This window comes from Salvelinus alpinus, chromosome 9 (genome assembly GCF_045679555.1).
Source record: "Salvelinus alpinus chromosome 9, SLU_Salpinus.1, whole genome shotgun sequence".
NCBI classification, from domain to species: Eukaryota; Metazoa; Chordata; class Actinopteri; order Salmoniformes; family Salmonidae; genus Salvelinus; species Salvelinus alpinus.
The window spans coordinates 80,896,277-80,920,945 of record NC_092094.1 but is presented as its reverse complement, the minus strand read 5'-3'; the positions used below and the strand labels follow the sequence as shown (position 1 = coordinate 80,920,945).

The 24,669-nt window shown below is 43.4% G+C and overlaps 2 protein-coding genes and 1 long non-coding RNA gene across 4 annotated transcripts; all 3 read right to left on the bottom strand.

Annotated features, from left to right (window-relative positions):
• Window positions 1-1,628: 1,628 nt before the first annotated feature.
• On the bottom strand, window positions 1,629-2,295 carry LOC139530727 (uncharacterized). The gene is made up of 2 exons (XR_011666111.1): window positions 1,979-2,295; window positions 1,629-1,858 (listed from the first exon to the last, which is right to left on the bottom strand). It is a non-coding gene; the product is annotated as an uncharacterized lncRNA (long non-coding RNA).
• Window positions 2,296-3,442: 1,147 nt separating this feature from the next.
• Window positions 3,443-9,089, bottom strand: LOC139530725 (BSD domain-containing protein 1-like). 2 transcript variants are annotated; one of them, XM_071327383.1, is made up of 11 exons: window positions 8,999-9,089; window positions 7,982-8,045; window positions 7,611-7,727; window positions 7,315-7,482; window positions 6,847-6,901; window positions 5,819-5,934; window positions 5,593-5,661; window positions 4,986-5,070; window positions 4,395-4,886; window positions 4,165-4,268; window positions 3,443-4,044 (listed from the first exon to the last, which is right to left on the bottom strand). In XM_071327383.1, the coding sequence occupies exons 1-11, from the start codon at window positions 9,007-9,009 to the stop codon at window positions 4,018-4,020; spliced, it is 1,308 nt and encodes a 435-aa protein (XP_071183484.1). In that variant the 5' UTR covers window positions 9,010-9,089; the 3' UTR covers window positions 3,443-4,017. The 2 variants fall into 2 exon arrangements, with proteins under 2 accessions (XP_071183484.1, XP_071183486.1); XM_071327385.1 differs by lacking the exon at window positions 8,999-9,089 and adding an exon at window positions 8,692-8,714.
• Window positions 9,090-20,976: 11,887 nt separating this feature from the next.
• Window positions 20,977-22,501, bottom strand: LOC139584078 (oligodendrocyte transcription factor 3-like). The gene has a single exon (XM_071415594.1). It carries the CDS (start codon window positions 22,258-22,260, stop codon window positions 21,490-21,492), a length of 771 nt encoding a protein of 256 aa, XP_071271695.1. The 5' UTR covers window positions 22,261-22,501; the 3' UTR covers window positions 20,977-21,489.
• Between the last annotated feature and the right edge of the window lie 2,168 nt (window positions 22,502-24,669).

Below are 24,669 nucleotides of genomic sequence, written 5' to 3'. Positions count from 1 at the left end.
GAATGTAATGTATACACTATGTTCAGTGTACAAGTCCAGTTAGGGTCCTTGGACCTTATATGACAATTCAGGTGGTCTCTATGAAACAGTGTGCTGTGATTCTGTATGTGGTAATGTAGCATGCATGTTACCATTATAGTGGGTAAAATAATTAAAATGATATAATAATTGAAACATTCTCCTAAAGGTTCCATCCAACCCTTTTAGCAATCCTTTCAACGGCCGTGATACATCTAAAAAATTCTCCACGAGAGAAAAGTTGAGAATCAAAGACAGAAAGCAGAGCAGAGCCCTCCATTGGCAGTGTGCCTGTCTCTGTGCTGAGACATACGCGAAATGGGAGAGAGCCATCGGGTTCATGGTCACATCTCTGACCAAGGCCCTTCTTTCCCGATTACTCAGTTTGGCCAGCCGGCCAGCTCTAGGAAGGGTCTTGGTGGTTCTAAACTTCTTCCATTTAAGAATGATGGAGGCCACTGTGTTCTTGGGGACCATCAATGCTGCAGATATGTTTTGGTACCCTTCGCAGATCTGTGCCTCAACACAATCCTGTCCCAGAGCTCTACAGACAATTCCTTCAACCTCATGGATTGGTTTTTGCTCAGCGATGTACTGTCAACTGTGGGACCTTATATAGACAGGTGTGTGCCTTTCCAAATCATGTCCAATCAAGTTGTAGGAACATCTCAATGATGATCAATGGAAACAGGATGTACCTGTGCTCAATTTTGAGTCTCATAGCAAAGGGTCTGAATACTTATGTAAATAAGGTATCCGTTTTTATTTGTAATACATTTGCAAAACATTCTAAACCTGTTTTTGCTTTTTTATTATGGGGTGTTGTAGATTTTAATGAGGGAAACATTTAATGTAATCAACTTTAGAGTAAGGCTGTAATGTAACACAATGTGGAAAAAGTCAAGGGGTCTGAATACCTTCCGAATGCATTGTATTCTATTCTTCATGTCTATCATGGCCATGTCTTGGAGAGGGCTATGGAAGCATCCATGTTAGAAAACAAAAGGGTAAAAATAACAGGCTCTGCAAACTGTTCTGTGACCTACATTAACCGCAGTCACACGCCACAACTGCCATCAGAACCATACAAGCCAAGCCCATACACGCTCATGTCAACCACTATAAAAAGGTGAAACTAGAGAAAAAATACCGCAGATATGAAATATACTATGTGTTAATATGCATCCATTTATGTGGAAAGAAAAAAAATCAAGCAGCATCTCTCCAACGAAGGATGGCTGCCATTGCCCCATTATAGCAGTAAGATGGTATCTGCACAAATACCCATTGTGGCTCAGGACATGGAGAAAATTGGGATCTATTGTGACGGGGTAAATTGTGAATCATAAATGCCAATTCAGAATTAGCTCCAGTGGATTAGATTGGTAAGCAATAGTGCTGCAACGTCAACCATTGGAAAAGGGTGGAAAGGGAGGCATGTTCTGAATCTGAAGTAAATTAGGCAACACTGCCACCGGGTGGCCTACTTTGAAATAAATACCCTAAAGCCAGGCGCGACATCAGCGTCGACTCTACTCCATGGTACAGTATTTAGCCATACCAGACAGAAATAAATGCACAAGAAAAAAAATATTTAGAAAAGGACAACGTTTGGTTGGATTTAAATGTTAACGTTTATTGACGCATTTCCAACAATTATTGCACTCCAATTTGATATTGTATGACGAGCAATTGCTACTTTTTCCCCTTTGAGGACAAGCTGTCCGGTCTCCCTACTCAGCTCTCCGTGGTCTGCGAGGGCTCGTTCACCATGGACGCTAAACAAACATCCTCACGCCAAACGATTAGGCAGTGGTTACCTGGACACCTGCGCAGCTGGCTATCAGTGGGAAAAGAGAAAAACAACTATTGCGAAAAGAGGAAAAAAAACTTCACATATTTGAATCACTGATTCCTGGTCTAGGCCTAGCTAACAGGACTGTAGACATGGCATATTTACCGAGATATCGGGACATCATCGATGTCGGTCGATGGACATGTAGATAGAGACTTCTTTGCGGCTAAAATGAATTTCGGTAGGCCTATATGGCACTCCGGCAGCGATTTCTTTTTGTAAACTCTAGTCTGGTGGTGGTGCCTGGTCATGGTTGATTTTTAAGCGGACCTTCAACGTTTGTAAACTGTCGACGTCCCATGTGGTGTAAAACCATAGAGCGATGACACCTGCCTACGTAGCGATGTTACCGTTACCCTGGCAAAGGTGTACCCCATCATAATGGCCTAACCGTTCAGCTCTTGACAAGTTCACTTCTCAGCAGCAATGATTTTCTAGAAATCCAGAGTTGAAGACAAACTACAGCCACTAACTTTTTTTCCTACAAATGTGCAGACAATGACTAACCATTTGCATTATGCTCTTTTTAATGACAATGCTCATTTGAAAAATAGAGAAAAATAATTGCCTAAAAAAAACAGCTTTAAACGTACTGGTGTTTAAAGTGCAAATATATGTCAAGTGAAATACATGAGACATGCAACATATCAAGTCATTATTAAGTAATCCCTCCAACAAGCTACTAGTAACCAGAAACGTACAACTTAAAACGATACATCTGCTGTACAACTGTATGCATATGTGATTGCACTGCCATGCAAAACAAAGCACAGAGTAATTATACTCAAATAAAAATAAGTCATTGTAAAGATCTGTAGACTACATCTTTATGCTTTGTGTTGGTCACTGTTTACACTGATGAAGACAACAGTTATTACAATAAAATATCAGAATAGCATGAAGCGATACTGCAGAATGAAGCTAGCCTATACTGTATCATTACATAAATCAAGCAGACAAAGCCCTCACTGCCTCGACTCCTCGCACACTGGTAACTCCAGAGCTGTTGTGCAGTCTGTCAATACCATACTAAGCACAGCAGGTTGTGGGATCAGCAGTCTGTGTTGTTACTCATTAATTATTTTACATCAGAAATAACATAACAGACCATATCCCCCTCAGACATCCAAGCGCAAAACTCTAGCACCATGGCACCTCTTTATTGCATCATAATGATCTTCTCTTGACGATTGACAACACATGAGCCCCTCCCTACCCAGAATAATAGACAAACAGGCCTGATAGCATAATAGATGTGAACATTAGTGTAGCAGAGACAAGAAACAAAAAGGAAACATGGCCTCTGGAGGTCACAGAAGAGATGTTCACATCAATTACTAAGCAGGACAGGGACTAAAACAAAGTCAAAACGTAGAACATGGATTAGTTGGGTTTAGACTCAGATCAGTGTCTTGTGTGACAAAACATTTGGATATCTTTTCCGCACTATAGTGTGTCTGACAAGGCCATGTATCTAGTTGTGAGTGAATCCAAAATTAATGCTCTCTATGAAGGCCAAAGTATATTTTGAATATTCACTTGCAAAAGATAAAAGAGTTAATAAATCACTTGAGGGGGAAAAAAACACGTTTAAATCATATTCAACATTCAATAAATCACATGTGAAGAACTCCATCTTATGTAACGTGATAAGCAGCGTTACAGCTTATGGCTATTCGGCAGCCTGAAGTAAAATAATAATCCCCCCCACTCATAACTTGGAATAACTACTAGCAACGATGTACTGTGGCATTTCAGAACAGAGAGAGCAGCAACTCCCCTTATGTGGGGAACCTATCCTCATAGATGTTACATAGCTTTAGTCAAATGGAACACCAACTAAACTAGTGTCATTCTCTAAGTCATAAGTTGTTCCAAGAAATAACCAACAAGACTGAGTAATCAGCCTTGAGACTTATACGCACAAACTGACAGCTGATGGTGCCTTGACAAATCTTATTGCCTTGGATTCCCATTGCTCTGTTAGAGCTTTCAGCAACATGGTCCAAACCCATCAGACATTCCTCTACGAACAAACGTGACATGGTGACAGCGTTGACAAGGAGTTAAAACACGTTAAGCATGGTTCGTCGGCCGAGAACTTGCTTTAATGGCGGGATAGAAACACTATGGCACGGCAAGCGTCAGTCCCAGTTCTCCCAATCCTCCAGCTGAAAAATAACATGTAATTTAGCTCAATACAGTTGTTTCCAAGGCATGTTATCCTTTGTTATGGTTTAAGGTTAGAAGAAATACAACAAGAAAAATATGACAAATACATCATAGCCCACCTCTCCTGTAGCGGCAACTCTAGACAGCGCCATCTGCACCTCCTCTTCTGTCATGTCCAGGTCAAAGTCCTTCTCCCAGTCCTCACTGACATCTGTGCTGGACCCTGCAGGGGTTGGGGGGGGCACAGGGTCAGATAGAACAGTGTTAAATGGTCCTATGACACAAACAGCTTAGGCCCTATTCAATCAAATCACAGTCACATCAATAGCTGAATAGAATGTCCTTTTACCTTTCTTGCCATTGTTTGAAGGTGTAGACTTCCCACTGTCAGAGTTGAGCTCAAACACCCTCAGGTCCTGGGGCCCCTCTGTCTCTGGTCTGGTGGTAGGAGCCTGGACTGTTACTCTCTCAGCTGTAGCTTTCCCTGTGGGCTCAGGCTGGGATGGGGACTCTACCTGACCTTCAGGATGCCCCTGTTCCCTCTCCTCCTCCTGCTGCCCTTCTGGCTCGCTCTCCTCCAGGCTGGCCTTGTTGAGTTTCTGGGCCAGCTCCACGACTGCAGGATGTGGCCTGGCTGGTCTCAACTCCACCTGGGTGGGCAGGCTGCCACTGTCGCTGCTCAAGGAGAGGGTAGAGGAGCGCTCCCCGCTGGGAGACGGGATGGGGCTGAGCGGGGTCGTCGCCATGGTGACTGGTGTGAGTGGGGACAGCTTTGTCGCGGGGTCTTCCAATGGGGGTGTGAAGTCTAGGCGAGATGAAGACGTCACACCAAGGAAGTCATCTGGGGTAGAAATAAGGGAGAGAGAACAGTGAGTCACATGAGACAGACCTGCACTAATCTAAAACATTTCACCATTGTGAAATCCACTATCCAACACACCTTCATCCTCCTCCTCCCAGCCCAGAGCCTCTGTGTGGGTAGTCTGCTCTGCTCTCTGCTTCAGGGCCACTCTTCTCGCCTCCTCCTGGTGGTCAGTCACAATAGTTATTATTCATCAGCAGAACAGTACCAGATTTTTGTGTTTTTATGTATTCAGGGAGCTGGTGCTATGAAGTGGTGATGGGTATTTTAACTTGAAAATTATCTAATACACACAACTTACCTGTGAAATAGTTGCATCGAAAACATTGTAAGATACCTCCATTTTGTCAGCATGCAGCACATAAAATATTATAAACACAGGTTGACTTTCCAGAAAAAGAGGAAGGGGCTGGGAACGGGCTTTGGCAGAGGAGGGCGTGGACTTTGTTAAGAAACATTGGAAAGCATCTGAACTCAAATCGAGTAGCAGGAGATTTGGCTCTGGGTGCTGAGATTAGCTTTCACAATCTCAATGTTTTCCCAGAGTCTTTACTAACCTACCGGAGCTCTGAGGCTCCTCTCCAAACTGTCCAGCAGAGGGAAGAGTTTACTTTCTAACGTGATAGAAGGGGGTGCATGACAGTTCACGAGAGCTATCCATGCCAGTAACAAAAGTAGGAATTACCTGGTACAACTGAAAGACTTTGTAGAAATACCGCTGCCAGAATTCAGAATGGGCTACCGCTGCTGGCACCTAGGGATCAAAATGCATAATATGCTACTTCACACCCAGATTTTGCATTGTTAGGAACAAGAATAATTCACTTACATTCTATTAACGTGGTAAATAATGTTAAGCTCTAGTGTTTCTATGATAAGACCTTTTAACAGGAGGGTTTAGATAAGTGTACCATTTTGGTGTAAAGGGCCCTGATGGAGGGGCTGTTGACCAGGAGGTCAGAGATCTCTCCTTTCCTCTCCTCCAGACTGAAGCAGGAGAGCCACGCATCAAACTGCTCTAGGGGACCTAGGACAATACACAGGCCACACAATTAAAGCACACCCAAGACACTAAAATGTTTGACAGTTTAACTGCATGAAAATAAGAAGTCTTGCCCTGACAAGTTATTTGTATTCACTGTAATAGGAGTTCATTTTGACCATGATTAATGGGTAGGCCCAATCCATAAACCTGATTTTAATGCCCACAGAGTACAGTGGGCAATACACAGAAATTGAACACACTTAACATTTGCTTCGGAAATATCAAACGAGAGGGCTTGCAGGCTTGGATTATTGGAGCGCATTTGAAGACATTTAGTAGTCTCTCAGATTGAATAGAGCCCTTAGTTTGGTAAGAGGAAAGGGAGGAGTTAGGACATCCGGTTTCTTACGTCACTGCCTTATTTGCTTGTTGCCCTAAGGTAAACATCCCCAGGACACAAAATAGCAGCTAACAAGATGGAGATCAGAGGTTCTTTTAATGAATGTATTTCGCAAGTAGCTAATTTGAATCAACTACCTTCACTAAAACCACTGCAAAAGTTTTGCCTGCAAATTTTGGTTTCAAATAGCAACGTTCTGGCAGGTCTGCCTACAGGTTATGGTAAGAGTATTTCATGAGCAATTTCTGATCGCATTTTAAGCCCCACCTATCCAAACTTGTGATTTGTTGGGAGAGTTGTCTGTCTGAATCGGACCCTGCCCGGAACATTTATTTTCATTCCCTTTTCCAAAGTTACCAAGAGAATCCATCATGACTTCCAGACTAAAAATGTACATAGGGCCTTTAGTCCCTTGTCATTGCCATACTGTAGGCTTTGTTATGTTTTGAGGGCACTGAAGCCTGGTTAGTGACATTACATGGCACATGACCTTTTCTTGAATATAATCAGAAGAGTGAAGAAACAGATGGAAAAGAAAATTGTGGACTGTTCACCGTCAGGCTCATTGCAGTATGTAGCAGGGTCAGCTTGTAGACTGTAGAGACGAGCCTAGGGAACAAAACACAAACTGTAACTCATGTGACAACATGAGTTTCTATTGGAATGGACAAATTCAAGTAGGTCCCTGCACGTTTGGTTCCTAGTGAATACACCCCTGGTATCTAGTATTGCAACAAAAAGAGACCGATAACAAAAACATTTTAATCTCTTGAAGCCTAAAGCACAAATCTGTGGATAAACCATCCCCTCTGCTGTGTAGCTCAGTATCACTTCTGAGACTAACCACTCATACATGTTTGAACAGGTGGGGGAGAAGCTCTAACAATGTTAACATTTCTGAGATACATTCTGGTATATTAGCAGTAAGTGCAGTAAAATGTAAAACAGCATAATATCTCTTCATTAAGTAGTTGAATGACACTGTCACGGTGATTAGTTAAACACAATCTAAACATCCTCACCTTGGTGCTGTCATACACCTCTGTGGTGCCTGCAGGAGTTGCCACTAGCGTGATGACATCACAGTCGATGGTCATGTCCTGGGGAGGAGCGAGGGTGTCTGTTATCACGCCTAAGAAACTGGACAGGCTCTTCTTCACCTTCTCTGTGGTGTCAGAGGAGCCCTCCACCTGAAACAAAGTGGGACAGGTGGCATATGTCAGACAGGAAGTATGCCTACAAATAACCAAGTGACAATGCATATTAGCTTTTCTCATATGGGTCACTGTGACCCGTAGTAAAGAACCAAATGGCCTACCGCTAGTTTGCTTCTAACAGCACTTGCTGTGGCGACGATGGAGCACGCAGTATCATGTTGCACTACGTTGGAGAACTCTGTCAGGTCACGCTTTATAAACTCATACGCCTCAGATGACTGTAAAAACAAAATGTTGGAGTTACATTGGGAAGTCCAAACAAGGTGAGATGTCTGCAATAGCAGCATACATTGGACATCACAAGGATATTCATTGACTTTTATGTTTTATTATGAGTCATGTTGAAAACATTGAATTTGCCTTCTTGACAAACAGCACATAACAAAATAGCCAGCTAGTTTATTTTGTAGCTTATTATGCATCATAAGGAGAGAGAACCTGATTATTTGTGCAGGCTAGCATGGATGCCTACCTTATCTTTGACGGCCTGGAAGCTTTGCTGAAGCCAGCCTCCCCACCAGCCTTCACAGCCTTCCCTGGAGTCAAGAGACATGGTGATGTGACTTAAAAATGGATCAACAGGGCAATGTCATGCAATACATATCTTGCATTTTAGATACTTAACTATGTTAATGGCCTAGCTAACGTTACCTACAATCTGGCCAGACAGGAGAGTAACAGTGTACATACACTCATCTGACAGCAATCTAGCCAGTTTAGCTGACTGGCTAGCCAACACCTGGGGTGTATTCATTACGTCGTTTCTGTTGTAAAAATGTAAAATGTAAATGTAAAACGTTTGCAGTTTGGAGTAAACTGTTTGTTGCATAATTGGCGTAATGAATACACCCCAGGTGTTGGCTAGCCAGTCAGCTAAACTGGCTAGATTGCTGTCAGATGAGTGTATGTCCACTGTTTCTCTCCGACAAATTTAGGTAGGTCCCTCCCCGTTATGTTCCGTTTGCTCTGTTTAATTTCGTTTGGTTCTTAAACGATAAACGGTTTCAGTTTCAATAGGTTATGAATACACCCCAGTGAATGTGCATTAGACGTGTACAGCAACTAGCCTAGCTAGTTAGCTGTCATGCTAACAAAGTTAGCTACGGTTGGAACCATGGCACTGTATTTTATCAATCACTTTTAATAAATACAACAGGAGGTAGAAATAATCGACAAAATTACATTTGTCACGCGATTAAAACGTCGGTCTCTGCGATTAGGCAGCAACCAGTCTGTTAGTCACTGCTAGCTAGCCACCTAACGTTAGCCATCAAGCTAACCAGCTGGTGCAATATTTTGGTAAACAAACACCGACGGACTTCCTCACATTGCCTCGAGAACAGACAGAACGTTTTGAAATGGGTGAATGTAGCAAGAGCTAAATATGAAGGAAGCAACATCTTATATGAAGAAAACCCATGCCAAAAGTGTGATTATAATACGATGGTTAATTTATCAAACAAAAACTATTTTGCGACTTCTCACTCACCCTTCAGCCATCTTCAGACCATGACGACATCACCGGCATTTACTGAACTCTGACCCTGCTGAATTAGGAAAAAGTTTGTCCCTCTAAAAGAAAGGCTTTTCAGTTTGTATCTGCGTCTACTAAATACAGCTTTAGGGTAGATAGCTCGTGTAAAATGTATTATTATTTACCAAATTCATTATTAGCTCTTTAGGCAATTTTTTAGGTCTATGTCTGTGTCTGCAAATGATCATGGTTAGGGATGGGTCAACATTTACATAATACTACACACTTTTTGGAGGAAAATGGGGGAGCTTTCAATTTACTCTTGAAAGTTGATAGAAGAATGCACAAGGTGCAATTTCGAAATTGGGTAGTGCATCATCAGTTCCTCTTGTCATGTCAGTCATTGCATACCTTAGAGAGATATTTATAACTTGTCAGAAATGTTCAGATCAACTAGCCCATGTCAGCTAATGTTTTTTAGCCCATAGATTTTGTTGTAATGTTTGAGTCACTTAAATATCACAGGACATGGCAAAATGTATAGAGTTGCAAGAAAATGAGCTTTAAAACAGCTAAATGTTCCCCAATGCTGGAAGAGGGGCCTGAGTGAAAAAGTTTGGGAACCACTGTTTTATTAGGCCTATTCCAAAAAATGCACCAACTTGCACCAGGGGCGATTTAAGCATGTAAATCTTGGTGGGGCAAAAAAAAGTGTGTAGTAGCAAAGCCACTACACAACACAACACTAAACAATACATGAATTGCGCTATAACGGTGACAAACGGTGCCCACAAACCTACATAAAGCTGTCCCAACATCTTACCACTGCTACACCTGGCTATCAGTGGAGCCTTGTCTGGCAGCGAAATTATTCAATGATTACATTTCTCTAAAACAGGCTACATGTGCACCACAAAGTCAGAACAGTAGGCAAAATTGAGAGGGGTAAATAGACCAAATATATTACATAACTATTCAGTAGCATACAATACCTTTTTGGACTCACCTTGTGCTGTGCTCACTTGAACAGGAAGGTGGAATGGTGGTCCTTCATGGGCAAATTTTGTTGACAGGTTGCCACTGTCTTGCACGCAGACTAGCCTATAGCCTATGTTTTGTTCTGTTCTCTTTGAGGAGGAGAGCGTGATAATGAGGAGGACCGGAGGTCAACTTTGATAGCGTGCTACTACTAAAATATGTTTTATTATTATATGTTTCTTGACAATGATGTAGGCCTATTTATCAGAGTTAATTGACCTCACAATAAGCCACATTGTGGTGCTGAAACTTGAGGCAACAGCCATGGCACAATCAATCGGAAATGAATAGATCATGGTCCTGAAAGTAGGCAAATTCAAGTAGGCATAGTTCATTTCAACTTCTTAATTTTAATTAGACTTTACTAACAAGAGGGCTTTGTGTTGGAGCCTATTTCTTCCTACTTAAGAAATAGGAGGTAGGCAATAGGGTACTATATCCCTAGATTTGTCGGTCAACTCCTCCACCCACCATGAACTCTTTAAATAGCCTACCTCCGTGTCAGTGTAGTGATGGGCATTCCGAGTCTTTTCAGTGAGCTGGCTCATTGGGCTCTGTTCATGTAAAAGAGCAGGCACATTTGGCTCACAAATGTCTCTACATTCAAAATGCTTAAAAGTTTACTTAGAACCATGAAAAATATTGCAAATCTCAAATGTAAAGATCAAAAGCTAGGCTATTATTGTCAGATCGGGAAATGCATATTCAAATAAATGTTTACCTGTCCTAATTTTTAGATGGCCTTAAACACTGAACAAATTAGAGTGGACCAGATTGATACGCTCTCGCCACTATTTATTGTTTCTGCATTGAGGATTCATCCTCTTTCAAGAATTATTTTGGAAATTATCTACAGAAAAACCTTGTTTTGAGCTCAGTTCAAAAAGAGCCGTTCGTTCGCGAACGACCCATCATTATGTCAGTGAAGGGCTGTTAAATTAAAACCAAGACTCTAATTTAGGGGGTATGAGAAGGTATGCCATATGCCTACTTTTTATTAAAGAAATGGCCAAAAAAACATGCCTACCCCTTGTTAGATTAAGATTTTGAAGAAAATAAAACTGATCTGATTATATAAAGTGATTTATAACGGCGCTTTGGTCCACAGTGCTGTATGCTAGAAACAAGCCGTAAAATACCTGGGGAAAACATGTCTCCCATGATCCATATGGGATGTCATTGTTTAGTTTCTCTGACATTCAGAGGCTGAGCTACAACCTTCTATAGCCGAGGAGACAATTTTTTTTACTTTGCTTGGGAAGTAATCTAATTATGTCACTATCAATTGATTAAGCTTTTCATGTTCTGTACAATAGAAGATGTTTAAACCCAGACAGCTTTTAGGGAAACACTTGTGGCCTTCTCTCATTGAGTTAAGCCACAGAAGAAGAGTAGCCAGCAGTTGAAGCTTAAAATGTTATGCATCTTTCCACCCCCTTTGTCTGGGGTGGAAAGGTAGGCCTAACCTTTGAAAGTACCATGCTCAGATTCCTAATGACATCTCAGATTTAATTATTTGCAAACAGGGACAGTTTCGTTGCTATCAAGACACACTGATTTGGCATTGGAGAAATATGATACGATGAACACATACACATATCTCTCTGTCCATTCTTAGCCTGTAATTTTGTCAATTTGTGTGATATAAAAAAATATTCTGCTAATATGTAAAATGACGTAGAATTGCATGACATTTCTCGGACCTGCAAATACGATGATAGATTCATGCAATGCTTTTATACTGAACAAAAATATAAATGCAACATGCAACAATTGCAAACATTTGACTGAAATACAGTTCCTATGAGGAAATTAGTCAATTGAAATAAATTAATTAGGCCCTAATCTATGGATTTGACATGACTGGGCAGGGGTGCAGCAATGGGTGGGCCTGGGAGGGCATAGGCCCACCCACTGGGGAGCCAGGCCCAGCCAATCAGAATGAGTTTTCCCCCACAAAATGGCTTCATAACAGACAGAAATACTCTTCAGTATTCAGATTCTCTGTGGCAGCGATATCAAAAAAAGCATAATCATTAACTTTATGACCCTTATAAAAAAAGATTGCAGTTTTGAAACTGCAGTAAAAGTGCAGTCACTGCAGTCCTGTGGTATACTGTGGTATTTTGGACGCAGTAATTGCAGAATAACTGCAATTATACTGCATTGCAACTGCGTTGTAACTGCAATAATATTTCTTAGTTTTTTTGGAAGCAGTATTTGCAGCATACTGCATTCTGACTGCAATGTTTTCTCATAAGGGGAAAACTAAATCCGACATTGCGTTCAAATTCTGCTTAAAAATCTATCATAATTGAACCCCAACCTTGCACCCACTTGTGTTTATTATTAAGGCCAGCTAAAATGAAAGCCAAACAAAGATTTCAGAATAAGCCTTTAGGGCTGAGCTCCTCCACGGAGTTGAGCGCAGACTAGAGTTTTTTTAAATTAATCTCTGATTCCTTCGAATTGCTATGTGTCTGTCGATACTTTAAAAAAAATATTCTTAAACCCTTACTGTGTACCCGTGTTTGTCTTCTGTTGTTGCGTGCCTTTTTTTGTATGCTGAAATCTATACTTTTTAATAAAATGTTACTCAAATACAACCACCACCGACTGTTTCAATTGGCAAATGCGCATTCACACTTAGTTGCCATCTATCTTAGAGCAACAGCAATGAGGTCACAGTCAGTGGTTGTGTTTGATTAACGTTTAATAAAAAGTAAGCATTTCAGCAACAAAGAAAGGCTCCCAAAAACAGAGGACAAACAGCTACATGGTAAGAATTTACATTTTTGAAGTATCGACACATAGAGGAGTCAAACTCTAGTCTGCGCTCAACTCCGTGGAGGAGTTTAGGTAATTGGCTAGAGCTGAGCCAGACAGTTGGTTAGGTTTGCATATTTGGCTAATTATGCCCATGCAAAGGTCGTAACACTCATTTTAATGGGATCCAAAAGAATGTTTATGGTTTCTGATGTTCATGGTCTGTAGGCTATCATTCTGAACCAGTTTGAGCTTGTTCAATATGATAAATTAGGTAAAGTGTGGCCTGCCAGTCAAAAAGATCCAAGATGGCGTAGCAGTGTAGGCGTGTTTTGTTTCGTCCTCTCGTGTACTTTTGTATTTTTCGTATTTTTTGTATATATTAAAAAAAAAATATCTAGCTCTTTTCGATTTTTAATTCGATTATACCTTCCGGTAACCTACCTCACCCAATGTGATACGGAATCGCTATTATTTTTTTAAACTTTTTAAACTTTGGAACACATTCAAGAACCCCCAGTAGCTAACCAGCTAATCAGCTACAAGCTATTTAGTCATTTTTAGCCACTGCTAGCAGCTTTTACCTTCTGCACAGACACCAGCCCTGTTATTATCCTGGATATTACTCACCAATTTACCAGCATCGGACTGTCTCTCCACAACAACGCCGGATTCCTGCCGTAATCCCTGAGCCACTACTTCTGATCCTCACAGCTAGCTTGCAGCTAGCGCCACTCCCACGAAGCTAGCACCAGTTAGCAAACAAAATTCTACAATACCTCTTTCGCCATCTGGCTTGGATTCTCTGTCGACACGGCGCCCCGCCGCACCACCACGTCTGGTCTGCCGACGAATACCCCATCCGCTGTGCCCTCAACCGGCCTCCGTCTGAGCAGACCCCCTCCGTCTGAGCAGACCACCCCCGGGCTACTAACTTTAAACGCCGCGTGCTAGCGTAGTGGCGGCTTCCCTGCTCCATCTACGGCTGCCCCCCGGACACTATGATCACTTGGCTACATAGCTGATGCCTGCTGGACTGTCCATTAATTCACGGTACTCCATTCTGTTTATTTGTGTTTTATCTGTCGGCTCTGTGTTTTAACTCAGGCTCTGTGTGTAGTTAATCCGACCCTCTCTGCCTAGTCATCGCCATTTTACCTGCTGTTGCTGTGTTAGCTGACTAGCTGCTGTTATCTCACCTGTTGTTTTAGCTAGCTCTCCCAATCAAGACCTGCAATTACTTTATGCCTTACTGTATGTCTCTCTCAAATATCAATATGCCTTGTATACTGTTGTTCAGGCTAGTTATCATTGTTTTGGTTTGCAATGGAGCCCGTAGTTCCACTCCCCGTACCTCTGATACCTCCTTTGTCCCACCTCCCACACATGCGGTGACCTCACCCATTGAGACCAGCATGTCCAGAGATACAACCTCTCTTATCATCACCCAGTGCCTGGGCTTGCCTCCGCTGTACCCGTGCCCCACCATACCCCTGTCTGCACATTATGCCCAGAATCTATTCTACCACGCCCATAAATCTGCTCCTTTTATTCCTTGTCCCCAACGCTCTAGGCGACCAGTTTTGATAGCCTTTAGCCGCACCCTCATCCTACTACTCCTCTGTTCCTCGGGTGATGTGGAGGTAAACCCAGGCCCTGCATGTCCCCAGGCACCCTCATTTGTTGACTTCTGTGATCGAAAAAGCCTTGGTCTCATGCATGTCAACATCAGAAGCCTCCTCCCTAAGTTTGTCTTACTCACCGCTTTAGCACACTCTGCCAACCCTGATGTCCTTGCCGTGTCTGAATCCTGGCTTAGGAAGGCCACCAAAAATTCTGAGATTTCCATACCCAACTATAACACTTTCCGTCAAGATAGAACTGCCAAAGGGGGAGGAGTTGCAATCTACTGCAGAGATAGCCTGCAAAGTTCTGTCATACTTTCCAGGTCTATGCCCAAACAGTTCGAACTTCTAATTTTAAAAATTAATCTCTCCAGAAATAAGTCTCTCACTGTTGCCGCCTGCTACCGACCCCCCTCAGCTCCCAGCTGTGCCCTGGACACCATCTGTGAATTGATCGCCCCCCATCTAGCTTCAGAGTTTGTTCTGTTAGGTGACCTAAACTGGGATATGCTTAACACCCCGGCAGTCCTACAATCTAAGCTAGATGCCCTCAATCTCACACAAATCATCAAGGAACCCACCAGGTACAACCCTAAATCCGTAAACATGGGCACCCTAATAGACATTATCCTGACCAACTTGCCCTCCAAATACACCTCTGCTGTCTTCAATCAAGATCTCAGCGATCACTGCCTCATTGCCTGTATCCGCTACGGGTCCGCGGTCAAACGACCACCCCTCATCACTGTCAAACGCTCCCTAAAACACTTCTGCGAGCAGGCCTTTCTAATCGACCTGGCCCGGGTACCCTGGAAGGATATTGACCTCATCCCGTCAGTTGAGGATGCCTGGTCATTCTTTAAAAGTTACTTCCTCACCATATTAGACAAGCATGCTCCGTTCAAAAAATGCAGAACTAAGAACAGATATAGCCCTTGGTTCACTCCAGACCTGACTGCCCTCGACCAGCACAAAAACATCCTGTGGCGAACTGCAATAGCATCGAAGAGTCCCCGCGATATGCAACTGTTCAGGGAAGTCAGGAACCAATATACGCAGTCAGTCAGGAAAGCAAAGGCCAGCTTTTTCAAGCAGAAATTTGCATCCTGTAGCTCTAACTCCAAAAAGTTCTGGGATACTGTAAAGTCCATGGAGAACAAGAGCACCTCCTCCCAGCTGCCCACTGCACTGAGGCTAGGTAACACGGCCACCACCGATAAATCCGTGATAATGGAAAACTTCAACAAGCATTTCTCAACGGCTGGCCATGCCTACCTCCTGGCGACTCCAACCTTGGCCAACAGCTCCGCCCCCCCCCCCCCCCCCCCCCCGCTGCTACTCGCCCAAGCCTCCCCAGCTTCTCCTTTACCCAAATCCATAAAGCAGATGTTCTGAAAGAGCTGCAAAACCTGGACCCATACAAATCAGCTGGGCTTGACAATCTGGACCCCCTATTTCTGAAACTGTCCGCCGCCATTGTCGCACCCCCTATTACCAGCCTGTTCAACCTCTCCTTCGTATCATCTGAGATCCCCAAGGATTGGAAAGCTGCCGCGGTCATCCCCCTCTTCAAAGGGGGAGACACCCTGGACCCAAACTGTTACAGACCTATATCCATCCTGCCCTGCCTATCTAAGGTCTTCGAAAGCCAAGTCAACAAACAGATCACTGACCATCTCGAATCCCACCGTACCTTCTCCGCTGTGCAATCCGGTTTCCGAGCTGGTCACGGGTGCACCTCAGCCACGCTCAAGGTACTAAACGATATCATAACCGCCATCGATGAAAGACAGTACTGTGCAGCCGTCTTCATCGACCTGGCCAAGGCTTTCGACTCTGTCAATCACCATATTCTTATCGGCAGACTCAGTAGCCTCGGTTTTTCTAATGACTGCCTTGCCTGGTTCACCAACTACTTTGCAGACAGAGTTCAGTGTGTCAAATCGGGGGGCATGTTGTCCGGTCCTCTGGCAGTCTCTATGGGGGTACCACAGGGTTCAATTCTCGGGCCGACTCTTTTCTCTGTATATATCAATGATGTTGCTCTTGCTGCGGGCGATTCCCTGATCCACCTCTACGCAGACGACACCATTCTGTATACTTCTGGCCCTTCCTTGGACACTGTGCTATCTAACCTCCAAACGAGCTTCAATGCCATACAGCACTCCTTCCGTGGCCTCCAACTGCTCTTAAACGCTAGTAAAACCAAATGCATGCTTTTCAACCGTTCGCTGCCTGCACCCGCACGCCCGACTAGCATCACCACCCTGGACGGTTCCGACCTAGAATATGTGGACATCTATAAGTACCTAGGTGTCTGGCTAGACTGCAAACTCTCCTTCCAGACTCATATCAAACATCTCCAATCCAAAATCAAATCTAGAGTCGGCTTTCTATTTCGCAACAAAACCTCTTTCACTTACGCCGCGAAACTTACCCTAGTAAAACTGACTATCCTACCGATCCTCGACTTCGGCGATGTCATCTACAAAATAGCTTCCAATACTCTACTCAGCAAACTGGATGCAGTTTATCACAGTGCCATCCGTTTTGTCACCAAAGCCCCATATACTACCCACCACTGCGACCTGTATGCCCTAGTCGGCTGGCCCTCGCTACATGTTCGTCGTCAGACCCACTGGCTCCAGGTCATCTACAAGGCTATGCTAGGTAAAGTGCCGCCTTATCTCAGTTCACTGGTCACGATGGCTACACCCACCCGTAGCACGCGCTCCAGCAGGTGTATCTCACTGATCATCCCTAAAGCCAAAACCTCATTTGGCCGCCTTTCCTTCCAGTTCTCTGCTGCCTGCGACTGGAACGAATTGCAAAAATCTCTGAAGTTGGAGACTTTTATCTCCCTCAACAACTTTAAACATCTGCTATCTGAGCAGCTAACCGATCGCTGCAGCTGTACATAGTCCATCGGTATATAGCCCACCCAATTTACCTACCTCACCCCCATACTGCTTTTATTTATTTACTTTTCTGCTCTTTTGCACACCAGTATCTCTACTTGCACATGATCATCTGATGATTTATCACTCCAGTGTTAATCTGCTAAATTGTAATTATTCGATTTATTGCCTACCTCCTCATGCCTTTTGCACACATTGTATATAGATTCTCTTTTTTTCTACCATGTTATTGACTTGTTTATTGTTTACTCCATGTGTAACTCTGTGTTGTTGTCTGTTCACACTGCTATGCTTTATCTTGGCCAGGTCGCAGTTGCAAATGAGAACTTGTTCTCAACTAGCCTACCTGGTTAAATAAAGGTGAAATAAAAAAATAAAAAATAAAAAAATAAAAAATGATATGATAACTCATATTTTGTTGTAGGTAGATCATTAACTCACCTAGCCACATGACTAGCATTCAAATTTAATCTGCCCATATGTTACTCAAACTTTAACGGGTCTACACGAATTCCCAGACCTGTGTGTGTGTGTGTGTGTGTGTGTGTGTGTGTGTGTGTGTGTGTGTGTGTGTGTGTGTGTGTGTGTGTGTGTGTGTGTGTGTGTGTGTGCGCGTGCGTGCGTGCGTGCGTGCGTGCGTGCGTGTTGACCCTATCCCAGCTGTGTTTCCCCCTCATCAGTATGCAGGGTGAAGGGGAGCCAGACTTTACTGAGCTGATAGTAAAAAGGTCAGGCTGCAAGCTTCTGGTGGAGTGCTCTCCCTTAATTGAAGATCCCCTGTACCCAGACGACGTACAATGTGTGCGTATGTTCTGCAATATGTCTCCTCTGTCCAGACTCTCAATCCCCTTAATTGTCTCCTTCAGTTCCCTAATTAACTGTCGATCCTGTCTACTGCTGAGCCCAGGGTAACACACACCCTTCTATTGATTAGCATTCCCTCCTGTTAACTCATCCATCTGTCTCTATGGGGTGGTGCCGCTAGCTAGCATGATCATGGCAACTGTATATAGTAGTGGAAATAATGACTATGCAGTCTTTACTCTCCACTCAGTTTGAGGCTTTTCTTTTCTCCGATGTTCCATCCAACCTTTTTATTAGAGTGAAATGTCACAACAGGCTTGATGGAAACAGCAAATCTGTCGGTACTGTACATTTTCAAATGTGGACAAAAGAAAATATGCTAGACAAGGTGGGATTGTTCTGTGTTGGTAAAATGTATGAATGTGAGAAATGGCTGTGGAAATGCCTTTATGTGCAAATATTGATATGAGAACCATCATATCGAAGGCGTTGACATGGTGCGTGGTCCTCCTACTTCGACTCAGGAAAACATACAGTTTATTAGGCAACAGATTAAATAAATGATGATGAACTTCACAGGGTGGTGAAAGTGCAAGGTGATGAGCTTATGCTCCTTTCCAATAAATATCGAGGGTCATGATGATTGGTTCTTGGCTGTCGTTTGACAAATAAAATAATCTCACTCTTTTGTCCATAATAATCTCATAATGTAGACTACTGTATACCCACATCTGCAAACTGTTGGGTAGAGCACACGTGCCAAGACCAGAGTGGGCACATTCGCTATATACTGTAACACAAACATTTTTGCTGGCAAAAAATGTAACCGCAAAAGTAATTTTCACGCACAACCTTTTATGCGCAACAAGTCAATTTGATGGAAACACGTCTTTGGTGGGAAAATGCGCATATTGTTTTATGCAGAATTTAGAATATTTGCATGAAAATCTGTCACCAATTGGATGGAAACCTAGCTACTATTAGGTATTTTTCTTGCTACTGAAAAAGCATGTTTTTACCCCTCATGTTTATGTTTTATCATTTTTAATGGATAAGTCCCAAAATATTGTCAAGCCTCACAGCTGTTCATGGTAATGTAGAAATAAGCCTGTATCATGAACCATGCACTACTCATTCAACATGATAAAACCTTCACATTAAAAGCCCTTTTTACTTCACACGTCCTATGTTCTATGTGTTTAATGTGGAGTTTCCTAAACATGGTAGCCTATTCACAGCATATGCTCCTAACATACATACTTCAGACAGCACATAACAGGTCAGCATATGGTAAAAGCACTATGATGACAACAGTGGCTGGCCATAATGGCTCGGAAAGGCACTGTATGATTTAAGATGCATATCCATTACACGCCACACACCCACACACACACCCACACCTTCTCCATCCTGCTGCTGCTTCGTGGGTTAACACCATCAGCTAGCGACACAAAAACACCAGCTTTGCACAAGTAAATTTAATGTCCCTAATTATCAGCAAAGGGAGGCCGATCCCACTAATCCGAACAATGTGTTCTGCTTCCCAATTCCACCTGTGCCCAAAATACGGGGGGGGGGGGGGGGGGGGGGGGCTAGTGGAAGGACTCAGGGTCCCAGTGTCAGGGGACCAGGGACCAGGTGATGCCGGAGCGTCCGTCCCCACCACAGAAGGCCCCTCCCTTGGCTGGGCTGGCAGCTGCCTCCCCCCACTGGGACGTCCCACAGCTGACAGTCCCGGAGTACTGACAGGGGCTCTTTACAGTGTCAATAGCCCCATAAATTAGAGCTAACCGCCTTTGTGGCAGGCGAGGTGTCAGGCCTTTTGGCCCAACGGCGCTTGTTACCATGATGAAATGTAGATTGAATGGAAGGGGCCTGTGTCCCAGGCACGAGAGCTTGGCTTCCCCCGGTCTTTGTGTCCCATGCACAGCTATTGTCCAGCTCTATTCAGAGCTCTCATGGAGGAGGGGGTTGAAGGGGGACTGAGGAGTTACATCTCTTAATTTCTCCCCTGATCTCCACCTCATCCATCAGCCATGGGAGGATAAGCATGTATTTTACACGCTTGACTTGTTGCTAAGTGAGGGTGAGTCATTGTTGGGGGTTTGAGTAAATACATGTCTGTGGCTTCCATCCCACATATGTCATTGTTCTGGAGTGTTTGGTAAAGCTAGTCAATCATTGACTATAATTTTTTTATATAATTGGTTTCATGAAGATAGATATATTTTTATCTTTAAATATCTGTTTTGATTTGTTGGTTTAAATAAAAAAAAGTAGAAGTTACAATACTGCCATATACACTATTATCTCCCAATGAGATTTGGTGTGTATTCTTATGTTTAAACATCCTATGTAAAAATGTGCCATATCTACTTGCATTATTCAGATGCGCCCTAGGTATGAATACAGCCATGTCCTTAAGGGACAGTGACAAATCCTCTGGCCCACAGATGAGAAGGCCACAGCCCTGTCCCCCGCCTGCGCCAGACAAAAGTGAATCGCCATCCTGGCGCCCGCGCTGCCCTTTCATCTCCCACACCCTGTTGAGGTGAAGATGGATGATCCCAGAGCTCAGAGTGCCACATTCAACCTCCCTCTGCAGAGCTGCATTGTCTGGCCCTTCTGTCTCTCTTTAGCTCAGGGGTAGGCCTCTCCTCTCTAGGCTGGTTAGCAACCAACACCCTCTCTACTCTAAACCCACCCCTCCCCTCCCCTGCTCAGCATCGATAACTACTACACCCTCCTGGGTCTACCATGGAGAGACCCTAAAATACAGTGCACAGCAATGGTAAATATAATATAGTTATGTTTTACTATTGTAGTGCTGCTACGTAGCCAATTAGAAAATTAAAAACATGAACGACATGCTCAAAAACACAATAGTCTGATGCAAATAAAATGTAAGTAGATGTTAATAGATTTAAATTTCTGATGTAAATAGACTGTCTCAAGTAAAACAGCAGAACATTTTAGTTTTTTTATATCAAAAGTTTAATTTAGGAAAATAGGACACCTGCACAGAAGGACACAGTACTTTCCATCTTTGTCATTTGTTTCAGTAACACTGATATTGAATAGCCATAGCAGCTATTCTTGCTGTTAGTTCCAAGAACAACAGTATGAAATGGTCCCTGTGTGTGCATTTTAAATCCTTTCAATATAAACAAGGCATGTCAATTGGAAAAATAGCAGCGGCATACTCAATAAAAGATACACTATATACAAAATATGTACAGGTCCTGAGGCTACCAGTGTTTTTTTTACAGTTAAACCAATGATTTTTCTCAATCCACTGGCAGTGAGCTACTTTGTCCTGGGTTGGGCCTCAACTTCAGTCCTAAGTGTCACCTGCTCACTTGCCCATGGAAAAGCTGTGCAGGGTGGATGTGGTGGTTGGTAGAGGCTGGCAGAGCGAGCAGGGACAGGGCATACCAGGGAAGTGCCTGTAGGAGCTGGCTAGATGGAGAGGGTCCTTCAGCAGGCTCTGTACCGGTGCATGGTGGAAGCCCATGTAGCTTGCAGAGGGCGGTGAGTGTGGGGCTGGAGCAGAGGGAGGCGAGGGGTGGTGGAGAGCTGAGGCCGTACTGCCAACCAGGGAGTGCAGGTTCTGGGCCAAGGGGTGCAGTGGGAGATGGGCTGTGGGGGCGGGAAGGGTGATCCGGGGGTGGCTGGTGCGACTCTGGGCACCACTGCCTCCGTACACATCCCCAACCAGCTTTTTCATCTCCTCCAGAGAGCTAGACAACATGAGGATATAGTTACGGGCCAGCAGCAGGGTGGAGATCTTTGAGAGCTTGCGGACAGAGGGCCCCTGAGCGTAGGGCATGACCTCTCTCAGGCCGTCTAATGCCTGGTTCAGGTCATGCATCCTCTTCCTCTCTCTGCCATTCACCTTCAGCCTAAGGTCCTGCACGTCGTCACCCTCTTTGAGGTCAGCCCGGGTCTTGCTCTTGCCTCCCCCAGCACAGCGGTCAGCCCTGCCCTGGCCGGCAGCCCTGGCTGCCCCCTCCTCCTGGCAGTAGGCCTGAAACATCTTGTTCGAGAAGAAGCTACCCATGGAGTCGTCCACCACCAGGTCTGGAGATGAGGAGCGGCTGGAGTTGGAGCCAGCATCAGAATCCATCTCAGCCGTTGAATAAGTAAAAAAATAAACGTTATACACGAAAGTAGAAAAGACAACTAAATCCCCAAAGCAGCTGAGGTTAGAGCCAAAGCCTTTGGTGAAAAGTTCTTGAAAAATGTTTCACTCTTTTTTCCCCCACCGCTCGCTGAGGGCCAATGCTCTCTCACTCGTACTTCTGTCAGAGCTCAGTAGATAGCTAGATACAGCAGGCGAAGGCAGGAGATGTGCTATGTCTGGTCCTCGTCAGCGGTCTGTCCTCCTGCAGCTCTACAGGGGTGCATTTATACCCCCATCCCAACAAAGGAACAATGAGACGCATAATGAAACATTTAGACTCGCAGCCAATTGCAGAAGGGACACACTTTCACTCCTCAGAGCCCACCCTTACCACCCCACCTCGCTACACCCACGTTTAACTCCCCATAATCACCACACATTAACTAGAGCAGGCCTGGGTTCACACGTATGTGTTAAGACATACAAAACACTGTTTAGTTAACACAAGACACCTCACAGTTCATCAGTGAAGATTCACATGTACATGTGAAGATCTAAAGGACAGAGTCCTTTTCATCAGTGGTCTACATTTGCAAGTATGTAAAGACATTAACCATAATGGTTATGGTGTGATAAACAATGTGCAAAATGAAATGTAAAAAAATTCTCCCAGTGTCAGGGGGACATTCACCAAAGTAATGAATAATATAGTAATCATTTCAATACATGTGCTGCCAGTGCTGGAAATTGATCAAAGTGATGGACATCCTGTATATGTCATGTTTTATCTGTTGCATTTCATTTGGAGGGAAATGTAACCCAATATTTAAAACAATACCTCAATCTTAATAAGAACAGAAAAATCAGTTCAGTAATAATAAATATTTGGTACCTCCTTGAGAATAGTGATCTTGACATTGACATATTTAATACACTTTGATATGGAACCCTGTATGTGGGGCAATCAGCAGTTGCTACAACCATTTTTGTACTTATAAATTAATCATATGTACAAATCAGTGGCGGTCGGTGCCATTTAAGATGAGGGAGGATGATTATTTATTTTATGAGCATATTGGAGCATATTGGATGACTGTCATTCATATTCAATTCACCCAGCTCAATGTAACATTGATAGGTTTAGGCTACTACATGATACTCTAATTTTTCCCACACTCATCATGAGGTTGCTACAACTTAGCCTATGAATGAATGTTTACAATGTAGGTGCACAGGTCGATAGAAATTTGAGTAATCACGGTGACAGACAGTGACACATTCAATCCCGCCTTGCACAATCTTGCCTGCACCTAGCTGATCTAGGGTGTAATAATTTTCTATTGGACAAATTCAGGTATGTTTATCCCCATTTCATCCATTTAAGAAACGTTTTTCAACAGAATGAATACACCCCTGATCACATACAAAGTGAATCGCATCGACGCACTCTCCTCCTCTCACCTTTTCCCTTCGCTTGTGGACTTCAGTGTACAACACATCAGCTGTCTGTGACCAGGCAAAAAAAACTTTCCAAACCTATCATATCCGCCAACCGCTACACACGGCCTACATCGTTGTCACCATATTAACATCATAGTCAACATAGCTACTAAAACTAACGCGTTTGTAAACCTGCTACAATCATGCAGTACAGTGTACAGTCAGCAGCAAGCAGTTTAGCAGTTACACTGGCAGGCCCAGGTGGCAATAAATGAATAAAACCAAAAGCTTACCTTGATAAGGAAGAGTTCCAGTGTTGGATAGCCATAGCCAGCTAGCTAACATAGCATCCCTCTCTGTTTGAGCCTGGTGTTTGAGTAGGTTAAACTAGCTAAGTAAGTTAACGTTTTTTTTTAAATACAACAAAATATAGCTATCTCTCTCTCTTTCTCTCTCTCTCTCTCTTTCTCTCTCTCTCTTCTCCTTCATTTCTGAATAAATTAATTTGTTCAAAACTGTTCAACTATTGTCTTTCTCTCTCTTTGAGTCAACTACTCACAATAATGTATGCACTGCAGTGCTAGCTAGCTGTAGCTTATGTTTTCAGTACTAGATTAATTCTCTGATCCTTTGATTGGGTGGACAACATGTCAGTTCAAGCTGCAAGAGCTCTGATAGGTTGGAGGACATAGTCTAGAAATTGTCATAATTACTGTGTAAGTCTATGGAAGGGGGTAAGAACCGTGAGCCTTCTAGGTTTTGTATTGAAGTCAATGTGCCCAGAGGAGGACGGAAACTAGCGGTCCTCCCTCTACACCACGGTGCTACCCCACAGAGTGCTGTTGAGGCTACTGTAGACATTCATTGAAAAACAGTGTGTTTTAATCAATTATTTGACGTGAATATATTTAGTATCGTTTTATCTAAAAGGAGAAAAAAAATTACATTTCACTATATTTCTTTTTATGAAAT

Bases quoted from the DNA above. Each gene is read 5' to 3' on its own strand.
- LOC139530725 (XM_071327383.1), bottom strand. The intron at 7,728-7,981 runs GTAGGCATCCAT...TTGTTTTTACAG, and splicing joins TCCAGGCCGTCAAAGATAAG to TCATCTGAGGCGTATGAGTT. The intron at 5,662-5,818 runs GTACACTTATCT...TTTGATCCCTAG, and splicing joins GGGCCCTTTACACCAAAATG to GTGCCAGCAGCGGTAGCCCA.
- LOC139584078 (XM_071415594.1), bottom strand. From the start codon at position 22,260: ATGGATTCTGATGCTGGCTCCAACTCCAGCCGCTCCTCATCTCCAGAC.